Raw genomic sequence first — 15953 nt, forward strand, 5'->3', positions numbered from 1 at the left:
AATGCCACAGTCGGATGCACTTTAATTCCTGGAACTTGATCGTTTCCAGCCTAGGACTCCGAAGCGCACACTGCAGGCGGCCAGGCCCTGTGAGGCTCCTGGCTCTCGTTTACTCCCCAGTTCACTCCTGACGCCTCACTTCCATCCCTTACCTTCCCTCATTTCTTCCAACTCGTGCCATGCGCTCCCGAGGGGCAAAGATCTGGGGTGGCGGGGACATTCCCAAAGACCTGACTGAAGGGTCGTTAGCAAAGGGACTTCAGAGTGAAGCTGAGCCTCTAATTCACCTGGCAATGACATTTAGTGAAATGCGACTCGCAGTCCATTTAAAGGAAGGCGGTGACCAATTATTCTCCATTTAAAAGGGTATTGTCAATCTCCAAAGAGCTGAAATGGCATTTGGAAATCGTGGGGACTGCCATCTTCACTGAAAGACAGAACCAATTCTCAGCCGACCTTTTCCCACCCTCTGCCTCTCTTTTGAAATTTAAAGCCATACTTTAAAAAATGTAATGACTAGCAGAAGCACAGTCCTGCAATAACATTCAAAACAAGTCAGGAAAAACAACAGTCCCCCAAGGCCTCTACACCGGTTACCCAACTCCACAACTCAACCAAAGAAATTAAAAAAAAAAAAACAGACAAAAACTAAAAGCAGCATCATGTGCAATCTGATGATGAAAATGATGTCATTAATGATACATTTTTACAGCAATACTTCATCTCCTTTCCAAAAGGCACAGGGCCATTGGAAAACAATGTTTAAAACAAAAATTTGTTTAAAGTTTCACTTTACATGAGGGGTAGTTAATTCACAGAGACAGAAAGGAGAATAGTGGTCACCAAGGGCTTCAGGGAGGACAGAATGGGGAGCTACAGTTTAATGGGTACAAGGTTCCAGGGTGGGAAGATGAAAAAGGTCTGCAGATGAACGGGGTGAGGGGAACACACCAATGTCAGTGCACTTAATGACTAAGAACTGGATGTTTTAAAATGGTTAAATCAGTGAATTTCATGTTTAGTATAAGTTTTCCACAGTAGAAAGTTTTGCACTAGAAAAAAATATTTTAAGATAATCTTTAGCATTTGTTCAAATTTTAAAGCCCTGTGATTCCCCATGGTAGTGCCCACACATATGTCCTTTAAAAATTAAGACACTGAAGAACCCGACTATCGCAAAATGAGACATTCTATACCAGCACTTTAAAGAACTCAAGGCAGAGACAAGTTAAATAGGGCCCGAGGCCACACAGAGCTGTCACCAACCTGGTTCCCTTTGGGACCTCTCCCCTGCAAGCACCCAAGATGGGTAACAGCAGAGGGAGACTGACAGACCCTACTTTTCCTGGACCCAAACCACAGCAACGCCTACTTCCAAAGGACTGCAAAAAATAAAAAGTCAAGGAGAAAATGTCTGAAAGTTCCAACAGTGACAATTTAGAGACCTTGAAATCATCTATTCCCTACCAGCTCATTTTATAGATGAGAACACGGGTAGAGAAAGGAGAGAGGAGAGAGAGAATACAACCCTATTCAAGTACCTGACAGCTTCATGAGAAAATCAGACGCCATCTTAACAGAGATGTCCTGGCTGAACAATGCTGACGCACTGTTGGCCACATACTCGGAGGGGTCTTTCAGCTTTGTGTGGTTGGCCGGCCTGTCGGCAGCATTCAGAGTAAAGGAGGTTGGCAGGCCGTTATCTTCCTTGGGCTCCTCCTTCACCAGCAAAGGCGAGACGCCAGCCCCACCCTGGCTAGTCCTCTCTGGAGTGCTGGACGTCATCACGGTCCCCACTAGCTCTGTCCCTCCTCCTTCCCTCTGCTGCCCCAGGCAGGCACTGTCACTGAGGTGGGGAGATCCCTTGACATCTGGGTCTGGGATCTCCTCCTTCACCTTGGCTTCTGTCCTCAGGAAGTGCTGATGGCAACGCATGTGGAGTTTCAGGCTGAAGTGGCGTGAGGAAGTGAAAGGGCATAGCTGGCACTGAAAAGTCTCTCCCCGGTCCTGGTGCTGATGAACCTGACAAAGAAGCAAGAAGAATCAGCTATCCACCATGTGCTTATGGAAAACGCCTTCCTGTATATCCAGGCTATCCGTCAACAATTTCCTCCCAGTACAAGGGGCTGGCCCAGCAAATAAAGTAAGTAACCAGAGGTGCCATTTTATTACTGTGCTCCAGGTAATGAGGTCCAAGCCTGAGCATGAAGTGGGTCCACATAGGTTAAGAGTCCATTATCAGAGCCACACTCGCAACTGAGGATGCTGTCTGCCAACAGAGGCCATTCTGCGTATATCCTCCTAATAGTCTAGTCATCTGATCTTGGTTGATGTCTTCAGAGAAAATACTATAAACACAGCATAATGCTAACTTACATTAGTTGGGGGTCAAGAGAGGTAACCTATCAAGTCATTCCTCTCACAGTAATGATACATTGCATGTATTCAATTATTGTCACCTGGAGAATTAGTTATGTTTACAAACATAATTTCAATTTTCAAAATGCTTTTCTAGGTAATTAAGAATGTGGAAAAGAATGTCTCCAAGGGTATTCCCGTTTCATAGACAGGGAAATTGAGTCCCCCGAGAAAGTGGCCTGAGCAAAATTACATATAGAGAAAGTACAGTGGGAGAAAAGCCAAGGTCTGATCCCCACTAAGCCTTCTCAGCAAGATGAAACCGGAGTTTCCAAACGCAGTTGTATCATGCTCCAGATTCTCATGTCTGCAATGGAAGAATGCAGACTTTTAACTACAGTTCCAGTCTTGAGTGCCCCATACCTGTAAAGATTGCAAGAAACTTCTTTCTTCCTGTCCCTACCAAATTTAGTGCTTGACAAAGTGAGGAAATCATTGCATTGGCCCGAGCAAGGCTTCAGGGCTGGCAGGTGCTTGAAAGCTTGTAACTTCCCCATGCATCTCTGCCAATGGACTTCAGCGCTGACCTGCTACACGCTGCTATTTCAGGACTGGCCCTCCCTCGTGTAGAAACTGCCAATTGTGTAGATTTGGGCCAAATGATTTGGGGAGTTACAGCATCTGGACAAACAAGTGATTGGCATTTAAAACCAAAGCAAAAGTGTCACCTTAGTTTTTGGTGGTGACCTAAGTGGGACTGGAACCCAGGTCTAACAAAGGTTAAAGGCTACTTCGATAGTCCACAGCACCACCTGGCCATTCTGCTTTGCAGGCTTACTGTCCCTTCCAAGACAGCACATTTTACTACAGCTGTTTATGCATTCTGAATGCAATCCAAAAGCATTATTCACCAGCCAAAACATACTTTTAAATAATGTTAAGTGACCAACAAAAGCAAAGAAATTAAAAGCTAATGGTGAGATCCTGTTGCTACAGCACCCCACTGTGGCTTTCTGAAAAAAACAACAGAAGAAATTCAGGGTCCCCCAAAGAATGGACTGCTCAACTGAACTAACCATATAAACCTAAATTCAGTTGCAGCAAAGGCTTGCTCATTAAAAAGCTTCTGCTCTGCCAGGTGAGCAGGGGCGAGGGGGCGGGGTCTCACAGGTTTGTCACTGGCTGTTATCACCTCTCTCTATTTTTTCACAACAAAGGGATTTAACTCTGGAGCCCAGTTCCCCAACATGTCCTCCACCCAATTCACCCAGAAGCAGGCACCTCGGGGGCCCCAGGTCACAGCCCCAGAGGACCCAGACAGGTGCTGTCAAAAAGCACGCCTCGGAACCAGGTGGTAGAGGTCACGAGGCAGAAAGCTTCGGTCGTCCCGGGGGCGGTGCGGGGGCGGGTGGGGGGCAGATTCCGTTTCAGAAGTGTCCTTACATCTACCGACCCAGGAGGGGAGAGGCGCTAATCCGAGAGCTGAAGCTCCGGAAGCAGCTTCTGGAAGAAGGGACAGGACAGAGAGCAAGCCCACGTTCTAAAATCAAAAGGCGGCCCTGCATTACAAAGAGTCCGCATGTAAGTATTTCACGAGGCTTCCTCCCCACCTTATCCTGGCCTTGCTATATTTAGTCGTGGAAAAGATCAGTGACTGTTTGAAGGAAAAAGAGTGGACAGGGTGCTGACTTTCCCACTGACGATTTCTTCAGAGCTACACCCTCCCAAAGGAGCTACACATCTCACGGTGGGCCTTTGAGAGAATTAGCACTCTCTACCCAACGCAGTTTCTTCCCTTCTCTTCCAACAAAAAAACACGTTGTTACAATGTGTATTCTTTGTAGCTTAACCTTGGCTTTAAAATCCCTCCTTGCCTGCTAATGTGAAGAAAGCCTTGTCTAAAGCATATCATTCTCTCCAGGCCATGCTGAGACCTACTTACTGACTGACGGTTTCACACCAAGAGCACCCATCTCACACCCTAAGGGGCAAGGGGAGTAGAAGGTGCTCTTAATCACTGGGTGAGTCTCCTGGTAGCCTTCAGATGAACAGGAGGAAACTTGGGGAAACATCTACTCTGTCCCTTGGGGCAGGAAGGCGCTTAAGCAGAAGTCACTGCTCCTTAGATGGCAGGCCTGAGACCGGCAGAACTCAGGGCTCTGAGCCATGCCCAGTTTCTGGCCATCACTTCGCTGGTGTTATCTCAGCACTCCTCTTCACCTTTTCTGCTCAATTTTAGCTTATGAATTTCGCATTTAATTCCTGTATGCTCACTCATCCAGGAAAAGTTGTAAAAGACTTAATGGAAATCTAAGATAACCCTGAGGAAGCTGGAGGCATTTACAAGCTCCTTTCACAGCTTCCCATAAAAACGTTTGCACGTTATATTGAGGAGGAAAGTCAGACCTTAAAAAATGCACAGTGCCCAGAGCCCAGAAGGACACAGTAAATACCATATTTGTTGAAGAAATAAGGTAGAATCCCATTTTTTCTTAAATAAACCTATGTAATCAATATAGAAGGATATGCATTAGAATAATATGGTTATTCCTGTGTGATGGCACTGAGGATTAATTTTATATTCTTTCTGTTTCTCAGTTTTTCTAAATTCTGAACACTAAAAATGTATCACAGAAAGAGAAATGCAATAAAATTTAGAGTAATTTTTATACCATGTCATTAATTTATTTCTAAATGTAAACATTAATATATATTCAGATGGCTTTTGGATAATAATTACTACATTAGCCACATTTACTGAGTGTTTCCACATGCTGGGCACTGTATTAAATGTGTTATGTCCATTATCTCATTTAACTCTTGCAACAACTCCATGAGATAGATTGTATGATTATCTCCATGAGTGGAAACGGAGGCTCGGAGAGGTTAAACGATTTGCCCAAAGTCTCACAGCTATTAAAAGCCCTGTGTGCAACTGAGATTCTAATTAAGGTTTTTCTGATCATGCAGTTTGAGATCTTAATCTATAGGCTATATTGCCCCCACTTCTTAGGCAGAATTCCTTTTAGAAAATGTATCCATATTTACAGTCTCTGGTGAATGTAGCACAAGACACCTATTCTTAAGACCACAGCCATAATATTTCTAAGTGGACTATATTTGCAAAATTTAGCAAAATGTCTCATCAAAATAAAATCATGAATTCCTTAATTAGAGAAGGAAAACAGACCATACGTGATGCAGAGAGCAGAGAAAAGAAAGAATACACCATCTGATAAAATTAAACTTGCATGAGCCCTTCTCACACCTCCTGTATCAAAAGCTTGAGTCGTAGCTCAACAGGTTAGGACACCATGAGTTTGAATAAAGTAGTAATTTCACACGACTGCTTTATTGTACTGGTTATTGATTTGTTCTGAAAGCATTCTAAGACCTCACGACCCGCAAAGCCCTCACAGCTCTCATCTGTAACAGTGCCATGGACGACCGTCTGTATCATCAAGGCACCCAACTCATCTCCCTGTAGTTTCAGGGTCAGTAGTTTCTGCTATTGAAAACCCAGCTTTTTTTTCCCACGGGTTTATAAATAGGTTGTTTTAACTGACCCTGAGATGAAACCAAGCTTACAAGGTGTCAGGCTAGATGCAAGTTTTCTGCTCACTGAAGCTTTTAAATTCGCCAGACCTGATTTCTAAACAGAGCGTAGGACATAGTAATGAAAACAAATTTTCATCTTAAAGCCATTTCTTTTGAAGTCTCACCCTGCTAATGAAATCCACTTTACAGGTGTAAAATAGGAGATTTTACTTTGGGAAGAGGTGACAGAGGATGAGGACGGTTAAAATCAGGACGAAGTGGGCTCGGCAAAACCAACCAACCAGAACTGGTTCAATGGATTCTGAAGATGAAGGGCATGCTACTCCCAGGAGAGAAAGGCAAATGACAGAAAACAAATTACATCATGGATGTAATTTTTTTTTTTAATCTTCTAGGCTGTTTCCAAAGTAAGGAGAGATTCTGTCTGATCACTCTTTTTTAGTGCTGCAATTCTGAACAGTGACTACAAGGTTTTGAAAAAAAATGAACCACATACATACACTATACTTCTTACAGCAGGAAAGGAAAAACTTGATAAACAATGTCAGCAATCAAACCATATTGAAAACACCAGTGAAAATATTATCGTTAAGTTGTTTTAAGGATAGGTATTGAAATTAAGTAACTATCACTAAACATTTCTGTGTCAGATACTTGGCTAATATTACTTCCGTAAATACTAATGACAATCCAGCCAGACAATTATTGCCATCCCATTGAACAGATGAGAAAATTCAGACTCTAAAGATTCATTTGCAAAAGGCCACTTAGCTAGTACATTGCACAAGATTTAAATGCAAAAGCCTGTGTCATTTTGATTTCATGAGTTCGCTCCTTGAATTTGAGAAAACCCTTAGTATTAATGTGGTCTGCTAAAAAGATGATTAAGCTTTTCCCCATCTCACATACCAATGACACAGTCTACTCAATTCTCTATGTGTTTATTACAGGAGCAAGCCCCCAACTGTTTTTAATAGGACATTGAAAACAACGTCCTTAGATATTTGGTAAGTGTGATCCTGGGAATTAGAACAGCTCAAACTCCGACAGCCTCCGGAAGACTCATTCCTGTCAGGAATGGCCCCCAAGCCTCCTCCAGGGTGAAAGTTAAAGCCTGGGGGTCTTTCATTGTCCTCACACCTACTTTAAGGCGTCTCTGTATGCTCCCCCGGGTTCGTAAGCTGGTGAGCAAAGCCAGAGCAGAGGAGGGCAGTCCGTCCAGGCAGAGAAGCAGGTGTGAGCACCCTTTCTCTGGGGTGCAGGTCCAGCAGCCTTTTCTGTGCTTGACTCACCCTGCTTCTTGCCCTTCCCAAAATCTTCCTCCGAGAGCCCCAGAAATACGCTGCCATGCGAGGCCAGGTTAGGCTGTCACTGCCTAAGAGGAAAGGATGGCTCTACATTAAGTATATTATTTGGATATTGAAGTTTCTCTCTGCCTTAAAGTTTTGGGTGGTAAAATGCTCGGGAAGACCTTTTACAAGGAGCCCCTTTCAACGTGCTTCATTTGCGTTGCCCTTTATTTTGGGACAGTGAGCACTGCCACCCCCCAGTGGTCCCTCTCGTGCCTAGAAGCCGCCTGCACTGGACCATGTGTGCCACAGCCCAGGCTCTCCGCGAGGCCCGTCTGCGGCTGGCTTACCTTCATGTGGGATTTGAGATTGTCCTTGCGAGCACACCGGAATGGACAGAGTGGACACTGATGACTTTTTAAACCTGTGTGAATCACCATGTGCCGCTTCCAGTAACTCTTCCTTTTTATAACCAAACCACATATTGGACACTGGAAAGGCTTTCCGCTTTCCTCTTCGGAGGCTTGGGAGGAGCAAGAAAGGAAAATTAAGGAAAACAAAATGGTACATTGCATCCCGCACAAATTCACATGCACTGCTACATAAAGAACCACTCAAAATGATTTGGTATTTTTTCTTGGTGATTCTGAGACTTTATCCACAAGGAAATTTCATTACTGGTTTTCTTCAGGTAGAAACCTGCATCCATCTCGTTACACTCACTTGGGTTCTACTTCTCAAAATCTGATCATCCTGCCTCGTGAAAGTCTTCTCCCAAAGGCCCTCCCTACGCTCAGGGGGGCATCCACAAAGGGGCTGCTCCTGGTCTGCCCTAGGTTAGCCCAGAGAAGCCTGACTCCAGAGGCTTTGCTTTGTTTTGTGAAGGAAACCACCAGACTTGAGTCCATTTGTGAATTCCTAAACTTAGAAAATGGCAAGAAATACGTGCTGCACCACACCGAAGACCAAACAGCCATCATAAACCTCACAAACTAAGCTCCGAAGGAGACAGATTTTAGGATCCCACGGTTGACTTGTTTGGTTAAGGCTTGAGCTGATGCTGCCACCAATTTAGGCTTCAGGGGATCTTAAGGTCAGGGTTTTTCACCTTGTTATTTCTTTTCCTCTGGTTGCCACTAACAAAACACGCTGCCTTCCTCTGCCCTGTGACCGGACCCACTGTCCACTTTGAGAAGGGCTACAGTGACGCAGCCACAAATGCCTCAATTTTTCAGGAAGGCAAACATACCAACTACTTCCTCCAAGGAAAGCTAAGGGCACCCTCTCCTCCACCATCCTCTCAGGCAAGGGCGTTTGTTGTGTCACTGCGTTGGTCTATCAACACACATCGCTCAGTGCCACGCTCATTCTCACAATTTGAGGATATACGAAATAAAAACAAGTCGAGTTGAAGACTTAGACTTCCTTCTCTTAATCATAAGGGATCAGAAATATTTCCAAACTGCTTAAATAAGTTGTAATACGCTCATAAAATATTTGAAGCCATTTTTTAAAAAATGAGCTACATCTACAGATGTTGATTTAGAAACAGGTCTATGACATTAAAGTTAGTGGATAAAAGAAGATATGAAACTATATGTCTAGGGTGGTATTCTTTTTGTTTTATAAAAAATGGGAATCAGTTGCTGCTTAAACCATGAGGTAAAAGGTGGACAGGGAACTTTATAAAGGATGGATCAAGCTGACAACACCTAAAACCGCTCATTAATCTTAACATCACTAAAAATGGGATGGACATTATCACTTCCTAGATAAGCCACCTACGAAATATTCTTATGAAACATTTGATCAAGCCTCTATATAACTAGAAGTTTATAGAAATACAGCTGATTAAAACAACAATCTGTAGAACACACCAAAGGGACTGACTCAGTCCCTCCAGAATGTGGGAAATACTACAGGATGAATGACTCAGTCTCTTCAACAAGCGGCATTTTGAAAAGGGAAGAGATTATGGGTGAAAAGACACTTAAGAGACATATAAAGGAAATGCAAGATATAAAGCTCGTTTTGATTCTGATTTGAATAAGGCAATTATAAAAAGACCCTTTTGAGATATTTTAGGACACACTGATTACAGCCCAGGTGTTCATAACATCATGAAACAAGCGTTGACCCTGTTAGAGGAGACGATAGGTATTGTAGCTATTTTTTTTTTTTAATCCTTACCTGTTAGGGATTCACATATGGCAATATTTACAAGCAAATGGATTTGCTTTTAAATACCTGAGCAAAAAAGAGGGGTAGTAGGAAGAATGGGATAAAGAAATAAAACAAAAAAATGATATTTCTTTCATTTATGGTCAGGGAGGGAAACTTGTTTCTGCTTTATATACTTCTGTACTATTTGCATTTTTTAACGCACACACTACTTTCATCATTTTAAAAGGAAGTAGTCTCCTGTATAAACTCTAAAATCATCTCATCATTTATTCATTGAATCAACTGAGTCTCTATATGCAAAGGACCACTTAAAATGAATGGAACCAGAAGGGCTCTGGGGTACAGTTTGGGCATTCCCAAAATGCTGTTTTGGGATACTATACTGGTTACCTTTTCAAGGGCCTTGAAAAAGAATCTCTTCTCTATAAATACACCCTTCAAGTCTGGAAATTGTACTTGTGTTGTGTTCCATCACAAGTATCCCCTTTTCTGATTGGGGTATGGGGTGGGGACAGTTTCCTTTTACTCTAGGAAAAGCACACGATGTAGAGGCTTATCCACACACTTTTTTATTATCCCAACTAGAGCTGCCCTGCTTCCTGTTTTTGTTGGTTGCCTCTGCTGACCTGGAGTCCTATCCCTAATTTGGCCTCTCATTTTCTATTCTTTATTGGCATTTCCTCCCTTTTGGCATCTTGATCACAAGGACTACATGTAGAACAACAGATTTGAGAGAAAGGACTACATCAGGCACCTAGGTGAGGTTATTGTCATATACTAGAGGGGGAAAAACAATGATGATGTCTATTTGCGGTTGTAAGACCATCAAAGTGTTAAGAAAGAGATACAAAAACAGACTGCCACTAATATCTCAGGAAGTATTTCCCATATCTAAACCTAAGCTGCCTAACTTCACAGAATTGTCTGGGAGAGGACAGAAACTCTGAGATGTCCTCCACTGACCTGAGATTTCATGGCACATCACAGGAAGGTAATAAAAAGGCATTAACTGACAAAAGGAACGCTGCCAGCTTCCTCCAAACACTTTGTTTTGCCTAATGTGTCCAATATACTTCCTATTTTTTCTGACACTCCCCCACCCCCCACCAGCCTGGACCCTAATCACTTAGTCTATATTGTGAATATATTCCCAAGTACACTACATTAAACCTGCACATTAGTATTTCATATAAGTCTATTTTATTTTGGAGCTATGCTTCCTTGATTTTAATTAACACCAAAATACTCGTGAAGTGTGTACAAATTAGGGTGTGCTTGGACTGACTGGGGAAAAAAAATCACAGTTCTCATAATGAAGAGAAACTAACTGCCAGAGATGTGTTCCAAAGCTTCGCTACTGTAACTGTTTGAAATTTTTAACTTATCACGGCAGGAAAGGAAGAAGACAGAAGCCAAATGATAGACGTAACTAGAATACAGTGATCGACTTTCAAAGTTGGCCGTTAATCTCCCCTGGTAACATTTGCATTTTTAATTATTACAATTTTTCATATTTTAGTAGGATGCACTTCACATGTATATGATGTTGTCCACTACTCCAGAGAAGGGAAGGGAAGGATGTACTTACTGTTAGGAATGCCAAACTCTTTTCAAAGAACTGACAACTGTAAATTTCACTCAAATTTAGAACCTAAGGAAATATGACCACTTCCTCAGACTGAGCCACACATTCTGGAGGCAACAGGGCTGAACAGTTCATAATTTTACCTAGTTTACAACTGTCTGATAAACAGCTTCCCCCAAATATATCATTAGCTAGTTAGGACCATTGCAAATAAAACGAAATCCCACCACATCTAATAGACCAGTGGGATGGATGGCTGCTCATTTGCTTCTTTGGAGAAAACATGTTCTCTTTATAGGCAATATTATTGGAATAAAAGAGATAATAAATGTGTGTAAAACACCTGTCACGCAGTAAATGGAAGCTGTTGGTAGTAGCTGTTGTAGTAACGGCAGTGACAATAAACGTAGTCAGATCCTCCAAAGCAGAAAGCTCGCCGTCAGAGCAGGTGTAAATTTAAAGCACAGACATCACATAAATACATAGCTCAGAGCCAGGCCTGACATGGTAGTTTGTCACTGGAGCCAAGAGGAAATACAGGAACAGGAGTCTGCTGTGCCGCTCAGGTAGGGTCTGGCTAAACTTAGCTCTGATGGTCAAATTCAGGTCAGCAGGGAAAAGAGAAAGTTGGAAAAGGTCAAAGGGGAGAAGAGGGCAGAGGCGGAACTGGCCGGGGCAGAGCTGAAAGTCTTTACCTTTGTGTTTCCAGCACCCAAAACAGTGCCGGTACAATACAGAAATCAATAAATGTGTGTTAGACTGTAATGAGATTAATTGGAAAGGGCTGGATCAAGAAAATACCAGACAGTGCTGGAAATGGAAGGAAAAGGGACAGGAAACTTACTGAGCCAGTAAGTCCAGGTGGAAGTAGTGTTAGCCCAAGAGTGCATACTTTCCACATAGTATGTCAGTGCACACCTTGAATGAATGAGTGGGTGTATGAATAGAGAAAGGTTCAAGTACTTATGCCTCATCTATTTCCAAAATGAACTTGGAGTACCTATATTAAAAATGCATACAGTCTGACTGCACTATTAAGTACAATAATATATGTTTAAACTATTTACAATGGACAAGATCTGCCCAAGGCAGAGATGATCTTGTAGGAGATTTGATAGTGAATTTTAAGAAACAACACATTTGATTCAAAAATAGAAAAATAAATTATGTTTCTTTTAAGTTGACAGACAAATAGAATTAAAGAATAAACAGAAAGTAAATGCAAGGAATTTTAGAGCAAGAAGGAATCTTGGAGATAAGTCCCAACCAACTCAGTTTACAGATAAGGAAACTGAACTGAGATGTGTGCTAAAAATCCTTCTACCAGTTAGTGGCAAGGTTGGGTTAGAGCCAATATCCTCACCACCAGTGATCCACCCTATTGTCTATTATAAATCCATAGAGCAACAATAATAAAACTTTATTGGACAGAGGGTTTTATTAACTTTCTTGCTTTAATTCAAGGTAGGAATTTTTAAAACAAATGTAATTGCTTTGCAGGCTTAGAAATCAAACTCTTTCTTGTTAGACCTTCTGTGGAATTCTGCAGAAAATCAAGATAATTTGCAAGTGGGTAGTTTCTGCATATGTACCTTACCTTAAAACATCAGAGTTCAAGATGCCAGGTGACTTGGGTATGCATAATCCATACATCATCTCTGTGTCTACACCAGACCTACTAACCTACCAGTGCATCTCTGTGTAGGATGAGCCATGCTCCCCCCTAACAATATACATGGATTTAATATCTTTCAATAGAATTTCTTGGGCATGCCTCTCAAATGCTATTTCAGGGCAACCAAAAACTATGTCAGCAATGGGTATCTCTGGGCTTGTCTGTTGTTAAGACATTGATATTATCAATGTACATTTGAATAAGGGTTAGGTACTCAATAAAAGTCAGAGAGAAGTATGATATCTAGAGGCAATCTAAGTTCAAAATCACTGAGGAAATAAAATTGAAATCAGTGACACATAGTTGTGAGTCTTGATTTAAAAATTGAATTTCCTATATTCTGATCATTCTCAGATTATGGCTATAATAACCATGGACCCAATGGGAATAGCAGGAGAAGTTACATCACTTTCTGGACTTTTTATGCTTTTGTGATAAATTTTAATAATATCCCATTACTATGAAAGAAAACAGCATCCAGAAAACCCCTATTTATTAACCCAGGAAATACTACTCTTTAGCCCTCAGTTGCAGGAGACCAGCTTGCTTCTGAGTATATTTAAATTTTATTCAGTAGAATAAGATATTTTGGAGACCCTCTTTCTGACACTCTCCTTGTTATTTCTTTTAACGAGGAGCCTAGCATCCCGGGAATTCTGTTGGCTTTCTATAAGAAACTCTGTCCTTAAAATAAAAACCATTTATTTTATTCTGAGCTGTAACAGAACAGTAGCTTCAAAGAGAATTGAGTCAATGTGTGACATTTATCTTTATAGCAAACGGACGTAATCTTCTCTCTACCATGTCCCCTTTCAGAGGAGCAGTGCAGCGTGTGCTGGGGTGCAGGGTCACATAAAAAAAACCTCCTCCTCAAGTGTCACGTCTCTCTTGCAGGGTGAAAGGCTATCGAGTGGTAGACTCTTTAAGGAATTAAATACACCATGCCCAGGCAACAACTGAATCCTGTTCAGAAAAGAGGAATAAGGCCAGACCTAGAAGACACTTTTTTTCCCCATGGTTTGGACTTCCCTTGACCTAAAGAAAGTCAAAGAAATGCTGGTGTCTTAGTTACTTAATATGGGATTGACTTTACTAGCATATCGCTCTTTGTAACTCTACAATCAACTTTCTTTGCCCCATTTTGCAACATTTTGAGAAACAGCTTTAAATTGTAAGCTCTGCTGGAAAGCAGGGTGGTGTGTAGTTTATTTTTGTGGATTTTTATGGTTATTATTTACTTAATAGGCAGCAGAAACCTTTTCCCTGCTCCAAGAAGCCAGTCCATCTATCTGTTCTGAATTCAACGGAGATTTCTAAGGTAAAATAAAAAATAATAATAATGAGAAATATTTAGAAGCATGGGTGATAGCTCTCACCACAGTCTCATAACATTTTCTAGGTTAAGTCAAGTTACATCTGAACTTGGCCCCCAGGTTTGCCCTGAAAACCAAGTGTAGCAGGTAGAAGGCTGAAGGGAGGGGCAGGTGAAGACCCAGTTTCCCTTCCACTCCTCAGATGCAGTGATTAAGTTATCAGCAACCAGATAATCTCTCCCTGATATAAAGACAAAGAACAAAATGAGATATTCTATCACCTCCTATTAATCCATAATCTAGTAAGGATTCTGGACCGTGATGCCATCCACTTTAACTTAAAGGAGCCCAGAGGCAACCCCCTCTCTAATTCTCAATCCACACAATAGCAAACAGAACTTAGATGTAGACAGGTCCACGTGGACGGCTCAGAACATTCTTCAAGTGACCATTGCAAGAGCCCCTGCATTTTTCTTCAAAGCAACCTTTCCTCTTGGGTGGGTTTTACAAAATACGTGACGTTTTTTAACACAATAGTCATCCATGGCGCTGCTTCACCAAGTCCTGGGTTGTGAACAGAGGCATGTAGAAAACAGGACACAGGCACTAACCATTCAGCAGGGGGCTGCAGAGCCCTGATCTAAGAAGTTCCCTTCTCTCCTCTTTCAATTTGAACATTTTAAACATTCTCGGTTGAAATATTAAGTGTTTCATCAATAGGATAAATTCAGCAAAAAGAAAAGAAAAAACAGTTTCTTATAGATCTCCATATTAAATTCTGCTGAGAAGCTCGCTAAGATGTTCGCATGGATTAAGTGCATTTAAGACAAAAAGGGAACACATTTTCCCTTGGGTGCATTTTCTAAGACAGACCAGGCAAAAAGTCTACCTTACACTGGAAGTTCATGGCCTCTTTCTCATCTTTATATGCATCCAGTCACTTGAGGGAAAAAAATTACACTTCACAGCTATTGCTGGTTATACCTGAGACACTTTAAAAGGGAAAGCCACTATGTTTGCCTTCAGAAGCCACAGTTTTATCGGTTACCTCTTTCCAAGTCTTCAGCTAATTAAAGGTTTTTATTAATTTTTGCACAGCTTTCCCAAGTAATTAGCATCCAGATGAATGTACAATGTAAATACCATTAATACATTTACTCAATAACCAGATAGAATATTTATAAACTTACATTTTACATATAGCCATACCTCTATGCTGCTACCCCTAAATGAAATTTCTATAAATTAGGAGTGATTTATTCCATTGTAAAATTACCCAGCTCTTTTTGCTTTTCTCCTGGTTTCCTAATTTTAGCCCTTTCTCTCTTTATTTCACCAGACGGCAGGTGAAATGTAAGGAGACATGAAACTCATATTGAGAAACATGTCAGGATCTCACTGACACTTCAGAAACTGGAGTGAACGGTTTGGATCACTTAGAATCATGAAAGTTCCAGATATCCATCTCCCTGGTTCTATTCTGCTGTTTACACAAGTTGTAAAGTAATTAGAATTACTGCATATAGCTCACTCAGCAATTTAAATGGAAATTTATCATAAACGCATCAAACTGATGTTAGCTGCGATCGTTCAGTAAATTGTTTGCCATTCTAAGCACTTTTCATCAATGTGACTGCAAATAATCAAAAGTTGGCTAGACACATACAATGGCAATGTTTACACTGATGAGAACACATAGAGTCTACTTCCTGTCCCGGTCTGGCAGTATATCCTCGAGAAATGTCAGAAACTCCATCCATCCCTGGGACCATGTATTTACCATGCACACCATTTAAAAACTAACCAGGACAAGAAATGATCTTCCCACTGGAGAACTCAAGTGACTAAATCCCTCCCTCCGATGAGTTAACTGTGAACATCAAGGCTCTGTATAAGACAGTGACTTCTCCTTTGGAAAACCGCCCTCACAAGAAAACTGACAATTCACATTTTCCACATGCGCATTCCTTCAGAATCTGATTGGATTTGAA

General features: G+C 41.5%; 1 protein-coding gene across 7 annotated transcripts in view; it reads right to left on the minus strand.

Moving 5' to 3' along the window:
• The window catches only part of ZNF827 (zinc finger protein 827), a 162295-nt gene that overhangs the window by 114184 nt on the left and 32158 nt on the right, over positions 1-15953 (minus strand). For all 7 annotated transcript variants that reach the window (XM_057492486.1, XM_036888971.2, XM_057492523.1 and 4 more), the window contains exons 3-4: positions 7556-7728; positions 1542-2022 (exon numbers count right to left, since the gene is read on the minus strand). In XM_057492486.1, coding sequence (XP_057348469.1) covers positions 1542-2022; positions 7556-7728 — 654 coding nt within the window. The remainder of the gene's footprint in view (positions 1-1541; positions 2023-7555; positions 7729-15953) is intronic.

Source organism: Manis pentadactyla, chromosome 1 (genome assembly GCF_030020395.1).
Source record: "Manis pentadactyla isolate mManPen7 chromosome 1, mManPen7.hap1, whole genome shotgun sequence".
Taxonomy (NCBI): domain Eukaryota; kingdom Metazoa; phylum Chordata; class Mammalia; order Pholidota; family Manidae; genus Manis; species Manis pentadactyla.